At 41.2% G+C, this 19,914-nt stretch overlaps 1 protein-coding gene and 1 long non-coding RNA gene across 11 annotated transcripts in view; one reads left to right on the top strand and one right to left on the bottom strand.

The window, feature by feature from the left end:
* Positions 1 to 715, bottom strand: part of SRPK2 (SRSF protein kinase 2) — a 134,691-nt gene extending 133,976 nt beyond the window's left edge. For all 3 annotated transcript variants that reach the window (XM_031596426.2, XM_031596513.2, XM_031596665.2), the window contains exons 1-2: positions 608 to 715; positions 440 to 524 (exon numbers count right to left, since the gene is read on the bottom strand). In XM_031596426.2, the coding sequence (XP_031452286.1) occupies positions 440 to 524; positions 608 to 623 (101 nt within the window). In that variant the 5' untranslated portion in view covers positions 624 to 715. The remainder of the gene's footprint in view (positions 1 to 439; positions 525 to 607) is intronic.
* LOC116231262 (uncharacterized) lies at positions 514 to 19,138 on the top strand. 8 transcript variants are annotated; one of them, XR_016464385.1, is made up of 6 exons: positions 800 to 977; positions 2,309 to 2,404; positions 10,988 to 11,054; positions 12,821 to 13,026; positions 14,843 to 15,097; positions 18,985 to 19,138. It is a non-coding gene; the product is annotated as an uncharacterized LOC116231262 (long non-coding RNA). The 8 variants fall into 8 exon arrangements; XR_016464387.1 differs by lacking the exon at positions 12,821 to 13,026 and adding an exon at positions 17,677 to 17,789 and having other exon boundaries at positions 814 to 977; XR_016464389.1 differs by lacking the exons at positions 800 to 977; positions 12,821 to 13,026 and adding an exon at positions 514 to 613.
* The last annotated feature ends 776 nt before the right edge of the window (positions 19,139 to 19,914 follow it).

The following is a 19,914-nucleotide window of genomic DNA, read 5'->3' on the forward strand; positions in this document are numbered from 1 at the left end:
AGCACTACAGAGATGTGGGAGCGTTCCTGAGCACACGGTAAAAGCTGTATCATAGATCGAGAAAAGGTGGAGGATGACAGGAATGTAGAGGGTTACACGGAGACAGGAGAAGAAACACAAACTTGTGCCAGTTTCTGCGGGACCGACGGGGTCTGAAGATGCCGACGCCCCATTTCCAGGGCAGGACGCGCCCGCAGGCAGCAATGTTCCCGCGGCAGCGGCACGGCGGGCCGCCCGCAGCCGGACAGCGCGGCCAGCCGAGAGACGGACAGCGGAGCGCCGGGCGCGCCTGCGGGGCAGCGCCGTGCGGACACCGAGCCCTGCACGGTCCCGAGCGGTGCGGGCGGGACGTTACGGGGCGGGAAGAGGAGCGGGAGGGGCGCGAGGAACAGCTGGGGGGGGAGGCTCCGTCCCGGCGGCCCGGGCGCTCCGCACTCACTTTTTGTGGGACGGCGGGTGTTTGTCCCTCCTGCCGGCCGCCGCGGGCTGCTTCGGCCGCCGCCTGCGAGCCTGCAGGGCCAACACTGCCGGGAGGAGAACAACCGAAGTCGGTGTTAGGATGGCCGCGCAACCCCCGTCTCCCACCCCCCGCTTCCCGTCGCGGTACCTTTGCGTGAGTTCATCGAGCCGCGCGCTCCCGCCGGGCCGTGCCGGCGCCGCTCCCGACTTGCCCTGCCCTGCCCTGCCCTGCCCAGCCCGGCCCGGCCGTGCCCCGCCCCGCCTTCTCGCTTGCCGCGCCGCGTCCGCGCTCCGGGCACCGGCCGGCAGCAGCGACACCCCCGCTGCACGCCGCCGCACAGTGCGCAGGCGCGGCGCTGCTGGCGGAGCGCGGCCGGAAAGGCGGGGGCGGGGCGGCGGCAGGTGGCGAAGCGCACCTGAGGGGCGGTGGAGGGGAAGCTGTGAGGTGCGGTGCCGGCGTGTTGCCCTGGGCGGACCGGCCCCGCGCCAGGAACTGTTGGGCTTCGCTTAACTTGTTTGTGCGTACTTCAGTGCGCCGTTCTGAGGGGCGGTGGCCCCGCGCACCCTCCCACTCCCGTTCCGTACCGACCCCGAAGCACGCAGGGCGGGTAGGAACGGCTCCGTATCGCAGCGGGCCTGGGGCAGTTCTGACCCCCTTCCAGGGGCCCGCTGGGGTGGCCGTGCGGCCGCTCTGTCGTTTCGGTGAGCGGCTGCTGGGCGTTCCTCCCGCCCCCCGCGGCGCCCCCGGCAGTGCCCGCTGTGGCAGCGCAGCGACGCGCCGTGCCCGGTGTCCGCCCGCCCCCAGCAGCCGCCCGAAGCTGGGTCGGCTTTGGCTTATGGTGAGACTGGGGTCAGGTGCCAGAAGCAATTAACCTCATGGCAAATCCAGGGAAGTTAGGTGTCCTTCGTTCTAAGTTATTTGTCACGAGCGACAACCCTGCAATTGTATTCCTTCCTGGAGACCATGACAGCAATGCAGTATCGTGGTGCCGACGATGCCAGGTTCCTCTCAGATCTGACCTGATGAAAACTGGCACTTATTTCTGCAGTTCTCAATTTTTGACACTTGTTGTGACTTTGAAATTCGGCATAGTTGTAATTTGTAATGATGCTTGATGCAGAGTATGATTTGGGTCACGCTGAAAGCTCCAGTCTGGGCATGAGGCTGGTGTATCTTCTTGCTTACCTTCACTTGGGACTGGAATTCAAAGCTATCAGCAAGCAGTCACTACAGTTCAAGAGAGCTGCCTCCCTAAAACAAAGAATCCGCAAGGATGAAGATCTAAAAAGAGCAGTAGTCAGGGTCTTGTGAGAGTGAAGGGAAGCAGTAATCAGGCATCTTAAGTAATTGGATCATAGAGATTTCAACTAGACAGAAAATCGAATGGTTAGTTCAGTGCAGGAATGGGACAGGAAGAGAAATACAAAGCTAAACAATTCAGAGAGGGCAGACCACAATATATAATGCTTTTTTTTGTCTGGCTAGAGAGCCCAGTGAACAGAAAACAATAGGACCATGAAGTCCTAATCTTCAGCTCTCCGCTGCCAACATGAGGCACTACAGCTGCATTTCTAAATTAAAAAAAAATCTGTTTTCCATCCTCCATCATAAAGAAAGACAAAAAATATATTCCAACATAATATACTACTTGGGTACCATGCAGTGTTGGTACATTACACATCTCCCTTTCTGTGGTCAGTCTTTTAGTGATACGTCAGTGTGATGATAAAGCAACTGAAGACTATGCTAAAATTTTGAAGTCTTCCTACTCAGGAAGTATAGATGCATGAAAATTTATAGTAGTTGAATGTTAGAAAGAAGGTCATATTATCTACCCTTTGTTTCTAGGTTAATTTTAACTCCATTGGTTCGGATTTGGTTTGCATGAATACTTGTGCCTGTACAGACGATGGTAGAAGCAAGTAGCTGATGATGGAGAAAATGGTGAGACTGGTTTTATTATTTTCAGCAATAAGTGGCTTAAAGTTATTTCTTAGATTTAGCTGTAAAGCAGAAATCGTATTAGGGTCTCAATCTTTTTCTCATCTACTCACGTACAATTCTGATTACCTCAGTAGGAGATTTGTATGTAAAACTGATTGGAAAATTGGGTCTTAGATAACTACAGTGTGCTTTGCTTACATCAGCAGGGTTAAAAACTCACCAAATCTGGAGTCGGAAAGGAATTTCCCTCATGAGCATAATGTCAGCAACATAATCAGGGCTTGGGAACAATCTGTTAGCACACAGAGAAGGGATTATGGTAGGACCAGGTGGGTGTATTCCACACAGACAATCTCTTTCTATTCAATGGGCACATATTTTATGATTGTATTCTTACTGATTTTTGTTGTGATTTTTTATTTTTCCTGAAAAGCTACTCAGATAATGTTCAGGCAGGAATGCAGAAATCCACTGAGACTCTGTATGTATATATTGAGAAGATTATCATGTGCAATTAACTAAATTGGAGAGTGAACTCGGTAGAAGCTAAATGTATTTCAGAAAAAAAGATATAAAGAAGAGAAACAGTATTCCTCAGGCTCTTGAGAATGTACCTCCCTGACAATCCCTGTAAGCAGAAAATTGCAGAAAGAATTCAAGACATTGTTACAACTGGATTTACACTGAATTATGTTTATTTGAATCCATTAATTCTGTGATTTTCTCCATTCTTATCTCAATATGCATCTTACTGTATGTAACTTACCTTTTTCAAAAATAAATGATGAATCAAGAGAGAATACAGACTAAAAAGTAAAATAATGCATTTATAAAATCAATAAACAACATAAAGAACAGTGATCTAGGGCAGAATGCCGTTGCTTCTGGCTGTCTCTCTTTGAACACAATATTGGAACAGGTGTTTGTTCTATTACAAGGATTACTGTGGGCCTCATGCACAGTGGGGAAGGGCAAGATGAGATTTAGGTGACACTACCTACCCAGAAAGGAAGAACAACAGATTTACATGTTCTTAGGTGCATGGGGGAGGAAGGGGGGCAAAGAAAAAATATTAAATTATGGAATGGTGTTTTTACCTCTTTTTAATGTCATTTGCATCAGGCATCTGGCACCCCACAGATGTTTGATTCGTTTCCTTTTCATTCAGCTTTGAAATATCTCTCTTACACAAAAAGACAATTACTTCTCAGATATGAATGGAACGCATTTGTGCAGAATAGTGGTGATCCTAAAAACACGATGGTCTGCTTTCTGAGAATAATTCAAAACTCTTCTTTCAGCAGAAGGATGTTGGAAGCTTTTGCCCTGATTACTGTACCAGTTCTTTTCAGCATTACTTTTCCCAGTGTGTGCTAGCATGCTGTCTGAATTGCACTTCCTCAGAAATCAGAATATTAACTAATTGTATGCTGCTTTTACACAGAATGGATAAGATAAGAAATAACGTGTAAGGCAAAGAGAAAAAAAAAACAATGCATGGTGGGAAAAGAGCACTGTAGAGATAGGAAATTCCCAGTTAATGAGAGTTCTTATTAACATGCAAGTCCAGCCTTCTCATCCTCTCGCCTTTCATGTTTGTCTCTTGTTCCTACAGTTCCCACCCCCATTCCACATTTCTGTAAGTGTGATGCACTTGTGTGTGCATACTAACAATGAGTCTGTCCTTTTGTTCACTGTAAGAATTTTCTGGCTGCCAGTGTGCTCTTTTTCTTTATTTTTCCCCCTCTAGGATGCAGATAAAGCAAAGAGAACAATTCTTAGCTTGGTTTTGAGCAACACAGAAAACAAATTTAGAGATAAGAAGTATTCACCAACAGTAACTAGTAAGCCGTGTTTGCTTTTAAAAATGGGAGGACTGTTGGCTCATCACAGCTTGAATATAGCTTCAATTAACAGTAGGAGCAATGAACACATTAAACAAGAAAAGCAGGATTGTTATCTTTGTACTGTAACTGGATAAAAATATAGCAGGAAGCAAGAGTTGGAATTTCTAGAAAAAAAACAAAAGGTCAGAAATTCCTGAATTTACATTCCTGGCTCACTGATTCATCGTGCGCTCCCTAGAGCAAATTACATGACTCACCTGACTGATTTTCTTCACCTGTAAAATGGTAAAGTGTATGCCAGTTGAAGAGTTAACTCTGGTAGAGAATTCTTGTTTATCAAGTATATTGGGATTATTAATGAAAGAAGAAAAATAAGTTCAAAGCAGACCAGTTTAACACCAATTTGACATCAAATTGCAGACTTACCTACACCCAGAAATAGCTGTTTCAACCCAGATTCATATTGTACTAGTGTAAAATAGGACATGAACTGGCATGACTTAATTGAGACCTGAAATAGGATTAAAATAGATTGTAGCAATATTTTTCATGATAATATCTATTCTACGTTTAGTCAATCTAGTGTTGAAATACTCATATTTCTGGAATGATTCACTGAGTCCTTTCTTCTTTCATTACTCAAAGCAGGTTCCCAAACACCCTTTCAGTTAAACTTCCTCTGTTTCCTGCCTTAATTTTCTTCATTAGCTCCCACTCCTCCTGGTTACCAACTCTTAACCCAGCTTGTCCTTCCCATCTCAACCTCCGTCATTTTCTTGTTCCAATTGCTTGTCTTTTTTTTTTTTTTTTTTTCTGTTTAAATCAGATGGTTTCTTCTTTCATGTTGATTAAATGTCAGCAAGGGATGAGAGGATCACTGAAAGATTAGTGACTGCTCTCAGATTCCTTACCAAACACAACATAAGCAATTATAGGGAAGGTTCTTCAACAGTGTAGTTTGGGTTCATGCCTACTCTGAATGGCATCTACACAGTCTAGTCATGCATGGAATACTCTAAAGTCTCACGTCTCTATCAAACACATGAAATGCCATTCTACAAAGTCTTATAATCTTAAAATTATAATTTATAATTTTAAAATTTCAGATTTTCATAGGTCTTGCAAAGCCTTTTCTTTGATACTAAGTCTTCTTTTTATCAGCTCAGAGAAATCTCAGCTCTTTACTTAAACATAAGGACTGTCAACCAGCAAGATGAGAATGCATTACATGTTAGTTGCAGGGATTACCCCGTTTCCTCGCACTTGGCTTGGACTACACAAACAATAGTCACAATGAAAACAGAGGACAAACTGTAAGCTCAGTATAAGAGGAAGCAACTGACTCATTTTTGTCAAAGAGTAAAGACTCTTTCTTCCCCACAACCTCCTCTGTACTTTTTCTTGATATGTTTTCACAGCCTTCAAAAAAAATCAGACACCAGCTGACTAGTAGGATGGTACCATGTCATGTCAGTAGTGTCCCAGATGTCTCTTTAACATATCCTTCAGTGTGACATAGCTACAATGCCCTTGCCAGCACCTCTCTGGGAGATGAATAACCATTGCCCTGCTGTGCTGCATCTCAGGAAGGACAGGACTCCTTCCGAAATGAACTTCTGTCAAGGGAATTGCTAATAAAGAAGCACTAGTCAAGCTGGTTTGTCTGGATATAGGTTGAGAACTTTATCTAGATGGCACAGTATGCTTGCCCTGTTTTGTAGGAAGCAACCGTTTGGTAAATAATGTCTCTGTTACACAGGCAACGTGCATTAACAGCTACAGTTATCTGTACAGTGTTGTTTACCATTAAGGCACATAACAGTGCTGCTTTTGCTTAATTAGGCTTGATTACACAAAAGGTAGTCAAGGAACTACTCTGCTAGAGGGACATTTTGAAGAAGTATTTCAGATCTCTTTTAATTTGATCAAAACATCATTTTTTAAAATGCATGGATTGTATCATCATACAGCATGGGATATTTCATCCCATATGATTAAAATTTTACAAAGTAACAGTAACTGGATCTTACAAAGTGAAATATCAGTTTCAATAGTCATTAGTATAGCTGGCCTGGTTCATAACATGTCTGAACTAACCATTCAGTTTCATTATGTCTGGATATGCTATACAATATCTATACCAGATAAAACAGCAACATTAATTTTTTAGAAGCAGAAAATGCCACAGCTAATCATTAAAATTGAACTGGTTTAGCTTGTTAGCTAACCAGGACTTCCTTCCATCCTTCACAAAGAACACTCATGAATGAACCTTGTTAGATTCAAAGAATTGAATAAAGACTAATCATCCACCTCCAGCCACTTGGAATTCCTTGTTCTCCTACTATAAGATGCAGAACAATAAATAACAGTAAAAATATTCTAAACAGTCAGCTATGTTTTCATTCAAAGCACAGAGAACTAATCCACTGCAATTTGGCTTGTGCATTGTTCCTTGGAAATTAATTCACTGGGCTTGATTTTTTTTTGTTTTGATTTAATCATGTTTTACACCCACATTATAGTCACATAAATGACTGTGGTAGGAAATATTCACATTTTTGCTTTCAGAGCTGCAAACTTTTATAATAAACTTTAAGAATGTAAATATTGACACTAAAGATTTGCATTGATTGCAATATTTATTTGACCCGGGCCTTTAAAATCACTACACTGTAAAATTGCATTCATACAATATGTCAGTAACTTGTAAATATTGGGATCTTTACTAACCAGTTTATCTAATTACTCTTGTGGTTATATCAACTTTGTCTGTCCTGTTCAAAGCTTTGAACAAGGCTTCCTGGATCTTCTCTCTTTCTCCAAAATAATAGATCAAACATTCAGTTAAAAACCTGCAAATAAGAAAAATACACATTAATCCTGTTTGCAGTGAAATTAGTAGTAATCTCACTGAATCACAGAATCAATCACAGAATGGCCAGGGTTGGAAGGGACCTCAAGGATCATGAATCTCCAACCCCCCTGCCACATGCAGGGCCACCAACCTCCCCATTTAATACTAGACCAGGCTGCCCAGGGCCCCATCCAGTCTGGCCTTGAACACCTCTAGGGATGGGGCAAATCTCAGTGGTAATAGAAATTTTCATGGCCAGCATATTACTCTTCTTTGTTTCTAGAATCAGCCTTGTTTTCATATGAAAAAAATACATCTGTCCAAGTGGTCTTCCACTTCAGGAACTTTTGGTTGGCTATCACTCTTTAAACTCTGGAATTCCTTATAAGCTGAAGAACCTGATCACATAATCAGAATGGCTGAGATTGGAAGGGACCTCAGGGAGCCATTTGGTCCAACCCCTGTCACAACAAGAGCAGTTTGCTTGCCAGAGCTCCCCTGCCAAGGGCTTTCACTGAACAGAGTGACAAAACACCTCTCTGCCAGATCCCACCAGGATTTTCACTGGACGTTTTCAGCAATGCCTGTCTGCCAGCATTCCCCCTTACCCAGACTTTCAATGCACATATTCACAAACATCTAAAAAGAAAGATAATATATTGAAACGACAAACATAACAAGTTTGGGATTGCTTCTGATAAATGCTGCAGTAGTGCTAACATGTGATAATGGCTCCAGCAGACTACATGCTGTCCCAGGTGCTCTTCACCAAGAGGTGAGGTGCAGTGCTTACCAAGAAAGAGTCCCTGTCCTGGTGAAAGAAGAGAAATGCAGCTTCCCATCTCTTATCTCCCATCTCTTCTCTCTTTCAGTCTTTCTTCCTTTCTTTTCCCCATTTCCACTCCCCCCAGAGATAAACTTTCCCTTATATCTTAACCCCTTATTTTGGGGTGATGTTTGGCGTGATTTGAGATGAGAATTGAGCACTATAAGTTATGCACGTTCAGCATGTTCTCCTGAGAGCTCATTAACATACTGAGGGGTGTTAACTTTAATATTAATTTCATGGTTAATGAAGCAAAAGGTCTCACTTCAGGCATTGTGGCCCTCAAGATTCTGTGCTGAAACATTATCTGCCTATTCCCATAGCCTTAAACCAAAACAGGACCATCCTGCTGCCACAAGACTTCCTCCTTCTGCTGTTCTTTGTGTTGACCTTGCAGATCCCTATCCCCAAGGTTTAAACAAGAGATATGCAGGCAGTGGTGATTTTAAAGATTTATGTGAAAATCCCACACCCCTACCCCAGCAGGGACACCCAGAGCAGGGGTGCCCAGCACCATGGCCAGGTGGCTTCTGAATACCTCCAGTGAGGAGACCCGCAGCCTCTGGGCAGCCTGTGCCAGTGCTCAACCACCCAGTGCGAAAGTGCAGCCCGGTGCTCAGTGGCACCTCATTTCCACTCTGTGACCATGGCCTCTTGTCCTGTCACTGGGCACCACTGAAAAGAGCTCCTCTTTGCACTTTATTTTCTGGTATTTGTAAACACTGATGAGATCACCAAGCCTCCTCCAGGCTGAACTGGCCCAGTTCTCTCAGCCTTCTTCACAGAAGAGGTGCTCCAGTCCCTAACCCATCTTGGTGGCTCTGTATGCCCATATTTCTCCTGTGATGGGAGCCCAGAACTGGATGCAGCACTCCAGGGGAGACCTCACCAAGGCTGGAAGGGGGGGAAGGATCACCTCCTAGTCCTTCTGGCAACACTCTGCTTCATGCAGCCCAGGATACTGATAGTGTGAAATGTGTCCCTTGCATATTACATACAGCCTGGTAAAGATCTGTTCTGCAGCTTGATGGAAAGCTGGACACGATAGAAAAGAGTGACTCAAGACAATATTATGTAACTTACATTCTCTAACTTTCCAATTGCTCTCTAAATTATTGGAAACCACTTTTTCCTTTTTCCAGGTTTCTGTTCTATTGCACTTCAAGGTTCATGTTAGATTTGTGTCCAAAACTTATGTGCAGCAGACTATCCTGGAATCTTTGTTTTTGATTTTTTTTCTGCTTTTGTTAGTTGGTTTGTCTTTGCTGAATCAGAGTCCTTTTCACAAAGTACCTGTCTGATTTTTCCCACAGAAAGAATGAAAGGAAAAAACCATCATCCCTGTTATGCTTTGTATCATACTAAGCCTTAAATTAATATTTTATATGCTTAGAATGCTGTCAGTTCATCTCCCTCTTGCGCTTAGAAATAGTTACACTGCATGCTGCCAGTCTACAGAGCTTGTAGTATTTCATATTAATGTATTCTTATGAAGAAATTGTGATGATAAGGAGGCTCTTGTTGAGGGACTGGGACCTTCAGATAAAAGGGCTGTTTACCAGTCATGGTTTCAAACAGCAGTGCCATGAGAATACATTAATTCGCTGGAGGTCCCAAACTGAAAGAAGGAATAATTTTTCCTGGCTTCTGGCAGAAGACTGTTATGATCTGATGACCAATTAGCAAACTGCTAATTGGAGAGAGCTAATAAATTGTAGAACAGGCATGGGAAGTTGACTCTCTCTAGCAATTTAACTGACCACTGTGATTTTCTCGTATTTTATTTGTAAGACTCATCAAGCAGCAACAGGAAAAACATGCAGGTGAACATTAACAGGACACTAAGCTGGGATGCCAAGGCCAGCTAAAAATAAATGTGCTTCTTATCTTTTTGGCTGCAAAGCATACTGTGAACTAAAAGTGACAAGAGACCGCAGCAAGCACAAAATGACTTCTTCACTGAGTAAAGGAGGGACACACCACGCACACCCTCTGGAATAGTGCTTCAATGCTAGCGTCAGTGTAACACTCACAGAATTCAGTTGTTAAAGATATAAAGATGTGCACTTGGATCTTGCTAAGCTTCTAATCCCAGCTTTGAATAAATCTAGTAAGTATCAGTTAAATCCTGACTAGAGTAAATCGTTAATTGCATAGGTACATTTTCCCCAGCTGAAAGTTACGTAGATACCTACTAGAACAAAGGGCCTGAGGGGAGAAGGAGACAGGGAAGTAATGCCACTTCTGTTCTTGACTAAAGAAAGGGTCATACTATACCATCTGCTATGCAATACCTCCACTGGCTACAGCATTTGGTGATGCTGTAACTCTATACAGAAAAAAGAACAAACCTTTACCTGGTGGCTCTGTCATCAGTTCTGTTTCTATTTGAGTCCATTGCTGATAAATCAATGATCACAGCATAGATTATCTGTCCATTTGGTTGTTTTCAGGTCTACTCCATACGTAAGCTACCACTTCACATCTTCTGCTGCTGGAATTTCCTACAGTAACAGCCCCTTTTTGCCCTCATCTAAAATCTGAGACAAATTCTTCTGCCACAAAGCTGCCCAGTGTGACTGTTCCAGCAGATGTATTTGCAGATTTTAATTTTCTTGTCCTGGCACTGAATTACTCCCTGCTTGATCCTTTCCTTTCCTCCTCAAACTTATAAAAAGTAATCATCTGTAAGTGTGTGTCATCCAAAATAACCTTCTTTTCTGAGCTTACCCCAGAGGACTACTAGAAGGTTGTGCAAGTCTCCATCTAGTTCACATATGCTGAAACACAGCTGAGAGTATCTTTTTGCATTGCTTGAAATAGCTATACAGAAATTGAGAAAATCATGTGAAGACAAGGATGTACAGTCCCTCATATTGAGGAGATAAAAGTAAAATGAAGAACTACACTGATAAAAATAGAACTTGTCTTGAACTGTGTGGGCTTCAGAGTAATATCCAGGTGCACATGCTATAATTCATGTACTGTAAAATAGATGGGATGGATACCAAGTAAGCAAAACTTAACTTTAATTTATCCCCTTGGCTATGCAGATAAGTCCAGACTTAGAGGACTTCAAGAACATTTCCTAATATGACTTTTTCAGGACAAGATCACAAGGTATGTAAGTGTGAGACATGTGTCCTCTTCCATCCCATTTTCATACATCAATAGCCTTATTTAACTTAACTTTTAATCTTTCATATCTCTGCAAAGATATGGTATAGCTTTCCACCACAGCTTAGCAAGTTTACCCTTTATCATCAGGGCCAAACTTGTGTTCCTGAAATTATGTTTAAACATCCACTGCAGACAAAGAAATGGATATCAGTTGCATAACATTTACGTTAGCTTTGAATGAGCTATCCTGGGTTCAATGAGCTTCTGGCTGCTGTGGGCTATATTACTGAATTAATCAGTAAGTAAGATAGAAAATTAGCATGCTACACTGCTGAAGAAACCAAGATAACTAGTTAAAGTTAGGTTAAATTTGTTAAGACAAGCTGCAGTTACACAGGATCAGCAGAGCCGATTTCTCAACTGTACACTGAAATGCAATCTGGCCATGCTCAACCTTCCCCAGCGCCTGGTTTGGATGTGTAGAAGGAGTATCATAAAAACAATCTCTGCTTTCACTGAATTCGTTAGAAAATGCATAAATATTAATTACTTGTATATCAAATTTTACAGCTTCAGAATAACTCACTAGCAAGTAATCTCAGCTGTAGTGATCCATTAGCAGTAGAATGAGAGGGAATGGCCTTAAAGTTGCACAAGGGGAGGTTCAGGCTGGATATGGGGAAAAATTTCTCCAAAAGAGTGGTCAGGCACTGGAATGGGCTGTGCAGGAAGGTGGTGGAGCCACTGCCCCTGGAGATGTCTGAGAAACATTTAGATATGGTACTAAGGAACATGGTTTGACGGGCAATTTTGTTGGTAGGTGGACAGTTGGACTAGATGATCTTTGATGTCTTTTCCAAACATAATGATTCTGTGATTCTATGATTCTATTCTATGATTCTAAGGAAAACCAGGCAGGTTCCAGAACCAGATGAGGCAGGAAAGCAGTTCTGCCACGCTCTGGTCTGGGCTGCCATCCAAAGAACTGCAGGACCAGAGTAGGGACCTCGTGCACCACAACTGCCCTGCACCTCAGATAGGACTCAAGACATTTTGGATTATATTAGACTAATAATGAGTTTGTTGGATACTGTTTGCATAAGAACCAATTTTCTCCTAGTTTAACCACACTGCTTAATCATGCCTCCCCAGGAGACAGTAAATCAGATATTTCAGATGCTTTCCCTGCATTTCTTCAAGTAGCAAATAATTAACTTGCTCAGTTAACTAACTCAGGCACTCAGTTAGCAACAGTTTTTTATTCAAACGTTATTTAATTAAGTAGGAAAATCATCCTTTTGTATACCCAAACATACTGAATGTAAATAGAAATATGTATCAAATTGCACTCCCCTGCATGAACACTGTGCAGCTTGCAATGGAGTCATTTGAAAATGCCAACAAACGCTAGCACCAGAACATTTGCAAATGTCAGAAATTTAATTTAGGTTCTTAAAGTTTTAACTCTGAATAAGTTACACATTTTGTAACTTGCTTAACCTCTCTCTAATTGATGATCTTAAGCTTCTTTTTTTTTTTTTTTTTTTTCCCTGAAAGGGAAAATTATGTATTTGTACTGAGTACAAGCAATGTAATACTGCAAATTAATTAAAATATCTAAGTGAAGCATGTCAAAAGCTGCTCTAATTACTACGTTACTCCTAATCTTTTTCATAGGATTTACTAATTTTTTCTTATTTGATAAGAAAACAAGGTTCATATGAAGGGTTAGTTTCCATCTGATAATTTTTTAATTCATTTTTCAGTTTCACATTGATCTGGCACAAGGTTAGAAGTCTCAGAGTTACTACAAAGAAACTAAGGATAGACACTAATAATGTTTCCTTTCACGGGAAAGAAAAAAGACAGGAGCCTATTTGACAGGAGTTGTTGCATCCTCACCAGTGAGTGAAACCCATTGTGCTGCTATGGACCAGGCAACCAGTTGAAAAAGAGCAAGTAGGGGGAAAAGGTTGTATCTAGAAGGATGTACAAATGAGCTTAGAGTACTGCAAGACTGGGGAATTGAAATATAGCTGAGGGTCTTGGAAGGAGGTGCAGGACATAAGGAAAAAGACTGGAACAATGCTTGGATAGTATAACAGTAGGAAGATGTAGGGGATATAGGATATCAATTAATCAAAAAACAACTGTCATTAATTTTACTGCTTATAAAACAAGGTAGTGATTTGATAGGTCAGAGTCTTCTCGGCACTTTTAAATGGAATCTGTCTGCACCTGAATTGCCAAATCTTTTGAAAGTCAAACTTCAGACAGGAATTTGTAAATTTTGTCTTAAAAATGTACCTGTTGACTCAACATTTAGAATGAGACAAGATTGGTGTAAATGATTGTGTAATTTTTACACTTGAGATTTCTGTATCTTTTTTAAATTTGTGAAAATAGCTTTTTTGCAAATCAGAGTTCTGGCTTTCCAAACTCGATAAGCTGAGTAATCAGAAAGAATTTGCTTCGGCTGTCATTGCATTTAGCTTAGGAACATACAATTTATAAATAGCAATAGTTTTAAAATGGGTATTGAGATTTACACTTTGATTCTGATTAAGGGACGTAAGAGAAATTGCAGTAATGATTGTAAGATAATACTTTCTCATTTGCACTAAGTTCTGTTATTTTCAGTTAATTTTTTGTGCACTTGTTGACCTGCAATCTTCCTAATGCCTAAATTCTCTTCACGTTTTTACCAGTGTGTTTCAAATATACCTGAATTCAAATAAAACTGTCTCTCTTGTAAATATTTTTAGTTCTTAAAGTAAAACAGTCTCCAGTCAGTTATCTGTCTTGTTTCACAGTAGAGATTCTGAATTCGGTACCTTTTTTTTTAAAGCAAACCTTTGTTTTGTTAGTCTGAGCTGCAACTTGGCTTAAGGCACATTGTTTCAATGGCAATTTGTTGAGTGTGTACTTGGCAAGTCTGGCTGGGACAAACTGAGTGTGTTTTTGCTCATAAGCCATTACTGAGCATGTTGGTAATTTGGAGCCCAAGTCACATGGCATACCCTTGTCACATCAGTAGTTTTTGGACCTCAGCAAAGGATTGTCTACTCATAGAAGAGTATGTTGTGCATAGGAGTTACTGTAGAAATTGGCCACCTATGGCTGCTGTGTGATATTCAGTTCAGTGGTGAGCCACAGTGTGCTGTGAAGATCATTTCCTTCATATGGATCACAGCTTTGAAGGAATAGGACTTTTCACTCTGCTCTGGAGAGAGTTTTTCACATTTCCTCAATTTGTAAAGGGCAGATCCAGATCTGTAAAGAGGAGTGTGAGACAAGCAGCTGCTGATTAATGCTTTCTGTTTTGTGCCTAATGAATTTTATGGATTACAGTGAATAAAAAGCTAATTTGTCTCTTTAAGCATATATTGATATAAATGTGATCACTTTCTGCACTAGGTAACCTGGGTTAATGGAGTGTTGTTTCACTGTGTTCTGTCTGTATCAATACTGAACTTGCCATTCCTTACAAATGGGTGAGCATCAATAAGCACTTCAACAAACATATTTCTTAAGCTGTCAAACTTAAAGCCTGAATAACGTAAGGAGGGCAGTCAGACCTGCCAAGTGGAAACAATGAACACTTATTCTAAAAAATGTAGAATGGGTTACAAATCAAACAAAACTTAAAAGTTCAGTTGAACTGCAACTCAGCTGTAGTTTATGAAAACGTTACTAAAGAAAAGACTGAAGGCAGCACCAGTACTTGATACCAACTGCCTGCTTTTCTGATTTTCTCTCTATTCCCTTCCTGCTTTTGTCATGTACAGCACAATGCGCTACAGGCACACAATGGCAAAGGTCCACAGGGTTCCCTGAACTGATGCAGTTAAAGTTCTTAATGTTCTACTGCCAATGCCAGCACACACAGGAGACTAGAGAGAGACCTGAAGAGATTTTAATGTCTCACCAAGAAGCTGAAGCAGCAGCAGACCAAGAAGCAGATGTCCCTGATTCCATACAGAAGCATGAACATGTACAGCCAACATCACCATGACCTAGGCTCTTCCCTTTAGCTTCCACCTGTAAGTAACTCTGTTGAAATTCTTGGGTCTGCACACACTTAACACCTGAATTTGAAAAGATAATGCTATTTCCTTACTTAAATTTGTTCCCATACTGTCCATTCTTGCAAACTGCTTTTTCTGTTGTCTCTTTTTCTGCAGTAATTTAGAATTCTCTACTGAATGATGGTTGTCATGAGTGCTGCACAATGCCTTTTGGTACTCTGTGGCAACATGTATACTGAAGCTAGGCAGCAAAATGCCCTGGCCCTCCAACCTGGAGCCTCAGACTACAATCAGAAGCCAGTCATTTTCTGTGTGTATGTGGAAGAAATAGACCCCCAGCCCTCCCAAATACCTCTACAGTATTAAGACATCAATCACAACTTTACCACGGTAGATTTTTCACTCTGACTCACACATACAGGTAGCAGGCAATCACTGATTAAAAGAAATCATAAGAACAGAAAAAACAATAAAATATATTCTTCTGTTAATTCATATTTTACTTTTAAGAAAGATGTCTTATTCCAGGAGAAAACAATATGAATGTCAGTGAAACAGCTATCAGAGAAGAGAAAATAAGAGAGCTAAGTTTACTGGTCAAGTCTGTCTGTCTTTTCTGGCAATCCATCAAACATATGCATATTTTGGAAACCCCTGAATGATGAAAACTGTGTCTTTTCAGTGTTGGAAGAGGAGAGTTTCTTTCCAAGAATACAGTGGTGCTTTTTAGAAGACCAGTGACTGAGCAATATGTGCGTCAATGGAAGTTCTTCTCAGAACAAACCTTACCCTACCAGTGTAGGCAGCTACTGACTAACATTACTGGCTGACTAAAATTCTTGTTGCATGAAAAATACAGATAAATTGCTTTAGCAAGCACTTTCTGAATGGTGTCTGTGAAGCAGACTCCTCCCTCGGCACAAGTTAAGAGGAGGAGGAAAAAGAACTGTCAGGGCTTCAGCACTGAGGTCTTGCTTGGCTGAGTTATCCCAGATGAAACTGGGGCTGGCCAACAGGACTTCAGCCAAAAATGCTACTGCTCTCCTTTTCTCCACCATTTTTCCTATTCCACTCCAACGCACAGTTTCCACAGAAACGGAGTAGAATAGACAGTACAGTTTGGGTGCCTTTCTGCAGAGGTAAAAGTTGTTTAACTAAAGTTTGAATAAAGTATTGGTTAGTTAACATCTCATTCTGGTGAAAAGCTTTATTAGAGTTTAAATTCAGAGATTATCTGGATAAGAATAAACATATTTGAAATTCCTCTTCCTCTCTCAACATTTTAAACCTTATGTAGTAATGCGGGGACTGCATGACTGTCTGGCAGCAGAAATACTTGAACGTTACTTGAATATTCTAATTCATCACTTAGGGCTTTTTCAGTATTTTTCCCCACTATTCATCATCAACACTGGCAAACGTCTGACAGAAGAAATAGAATCAAGCAAACCACTGTAACAGCCCACTACACAGCCTGCACTGTGTCTCACAGCCAAGCTGAGACTCAAAGCGAAATCCTTCCTACTATTGTGCTCATTTCTTAATTGGAAGGTAACTTTGTACACTGAAACATACAGTGAAGGTGGCTGCACTTAGAATGCACTGCATGTTCCCATTGGAACACCAAGCAGGTACCTGAGCAACGTGGTTCACTGAACAGCTAACTCCAATTTTGCCACTGAGTGTTTCAGACAGCCTCCTGACCTTCCAACTGCCTGTAAATAATTTCCCCATCAGAAAAATGTTGTCATGCCAGTCACTAAGCCCGGTGATTAAAAGTTGGCAAGTACTTCTCATTCCTTACAACAGGCACACTTTGCTGGTTTATTTTCAGGCTTCTGGCCCTCATACTCAGCTGCATGGGAGAGCTTATTTGCATGCTGACAGCGGTGATGTGCTGGCCCAGTGAATGCTCAGCCAAACAAACTGCTACGAGATGGCACTGTGGTGCAATACGCTCTTATCACCATACTTGAAATCATGAATGTTTACTGTATTCCTAGGCAGCAGATAGAAGTTCACTGTCCTCCTTTTGTCAAGCAGCCAGGGGGAAATGGGGATTACTTTTGCCAGTGCTAACAAGTTTGGACAAATCCGTAAGAGAAAGAAGGATCAACAGTGTCTCCCGAGAGCAGGAAAGAAGGTGCTGATAGACAGGTGAAGGACTGTGTATTCTGGGTCATACTGTCCTCAAACTACATGAAGAATTAGGCGTGTGAAGAGGGAACGCTATGATGTTGCCATAGCCTAAAAGTGAGCAAAACACAAGAGTGTTGGGCAAGGAGATTTTAATGTAATTCACCACTATGATTAAAAGCATACCACGGGTATTGTCACAGTCCATTTCAGCTTTGTGTCTATCAATGTTTGATATTTATGCTGTGACTTCTACAGCATTTTTAATGGCTAGATCCAGTTGTGCAAAGGACAACAGGCATTTTGCTGGTAGCTTATTAAGGTACATTTCACACCAATACCAGTGATCAAAAGCAATCAAAGAAACTTTACGGAAAACCAAGTGTGACAGCAGATATGGCCAGGGCTGGCAGGCACACACCCAGCAGCAGCACAGCTTGTTTTCTCCATTTCTGCAGTGTTCTGCTTTTCCCCCTCCATGTGAGGCAGCAGCCATGCTGCAGGAGGTGGTCCCACCCATGCATGTACAACTGTTCAGTGGCCTTGGGAGAGCAGCTGGCCCCACTGGCAGGTAATAATTCAGGCTCTGTATGCAGGCCACCTTGGTTGTTTTATTCTTCCCATCCATACTGTTCTAGCATAAGTACACAGAAAGGTCTTCCAAACCCCGGAGGTGAAAGGCCTCCTGAGATAATTATGGGTGCAGGCAGAAATACATAATTATTCCCCAGCTCAGATTCCCTGAGTCCCTGCAACACTTGCTCTTAACTGTCCTTGCAAAAATCAAATGCTGCCACTCAAAGATAGAGACATTGGACCTGGGGGCAGTAACATCCTGTTTTGTGAGCAGTGCTACCAAGCTTCAGGCATCTAACAAACTTTTAACAGAAGGAATAAATGAATTTCAGTTACCCCACTAATTCAGAGATTAAAGTTTTACCTAACATTCTGGACACATATATTCCTAACCTAAAATTACTCTGTATAGCACAATTCCCAACTGTTTACAGCCATTTATATACATATATGTAAACATATAGAGAGAAAGATTTTTATTTTTTTTTTTTTTTAAGAAAAACTTGGTCAGAAGAATCTTCTCTGCCTAAAATTCTGATAGTATATCTACAAAATATGTTTCTCTACCTTTCTCCTATCGCAGACTAATTGATCAAGGGAACTGGAGAGATCAATTTGAAAAATTAATACCTTTTCATTTTTAAAAACAGAATCGGAGAAGGAAAAAAGAATCAACTTAAAGGCAATGGCCTTTGAATTAATGGCCCTTAAAAGCTCCACAAATTTCAATTTTTTTTTTTTTGTCTTTATTTTGGAAGTTTGTATGATCCTTTTTTGACTGCTCTCATCATACTTCAAAGAACTTCCTAATTGAAATTGTTTACCTTGAGTATTAAGTTTTCCATCTCCCTCCACAACAGGTTTTTTTCATAATGCTTTACTTCTATATTTTGCTTGCTAATGAATTATCACTTCCACTTTTCATTTCACACAAGGCTTCAAAATAGGCATTAGAAATGCAAACAACCTACATATGAAAAAATACATTAGGCTTTTAATAGTTCTTTCATTCTAATTCTCTGTGGTGCTATTAGTGATAGGTAAAAATCAGACAAGTTAAGTGCAGCTGGTGCAAAGGGTGTAAAATTACAACTTATCAGCCTGATTGTCTGTGGCCCTGGGAGGGTTAAAGCTGAAGAGCGAGTACTGATATTGATGCTCTCCTTTATTTTTTTTTTTTTTCCCCACAGAGTGGAATACACCTTTGGGTTTTTGAGGATCCTGCTTGGAAGAGACTGATTCGACATGCTCTTGACATGAGTTCTCTTCCTACCCAGATTTATACTCCCACCTGCCAACGCATGCTGTCCTGATTCCCCTTCCTGGTGAGCCTGAGCACACAGAGCCATTATAAGCTCAAACTTATTACAGGCCAGAACTGTAATGACCATGGCTGGTCATCGTTTTTTCAACAACAACAACAGCAAAACAACTTCTTTTAGGTTGCATTAAATAACCAATATTCACATTTTAACTGAGATTAAAATATAATTTTAAGAATACCACCTGAATGATATACTAAGACCATTCATTATAGAGTATTTTTAGTTGTTAAACTAACCTGATAGAAAAAAAAAAAATCAAGTTAGAGTTGCAATCATATTTTCTTATACTTTGGTATGTAAAACGGAGCACTTGTCTAAGGGAAAGTGGTGATGAACACATACTGCTCTTTGCCTGCCTGCACTCAGAAACATCATAGCAGAATATGACCAAATATACCACTTTGAAGGCATGATGTTCTATATTGGTCATAATGGCTCTGTTTTATCTCAGAAACAGAACTGGAGATTCCCTCCTTCCTGCCCCCAAGCTGTAGAAAGGTCAGTCTCAAGGATTTTGCCAGTAGAGTCTTCAACACAGGCAATTAGTTCTTTAGTAAGTTGGAGATTGCTTATTGGTTTTAAGAAAGATGTAATGAAATTTGGTGAATATATTGGAAAACTTGAGAAATGCATAGAAATGATATTATTAGCTATTTACCTTGAGGTAGCACCTGCAGGTCCTTCAAAATGCTGTTTCTTCCCTGTGTGAGGCACTTCATACCACTCCAAATTCTATTCAATTCAAACTAATAGTAATGGATGGAAGATCAACACAGTCAACAGGGAGAGCTAGCA

This window comes from Phasianus colchicus, chromosome 1 (genome assembly GCF_987193195.1).
Source record: "Phasianus colchicus chromosome 1, bPhaCol1.hap1.1, whole genome shotgun sequence".
In the NCBI taxonomy this organism is placed as follows: domain Eukaryota; kingdom Metazoa; phylum Chordata; class Aves; order Galliformes; family Phasianidae; genus Phasianus; species Phasianus colchicus.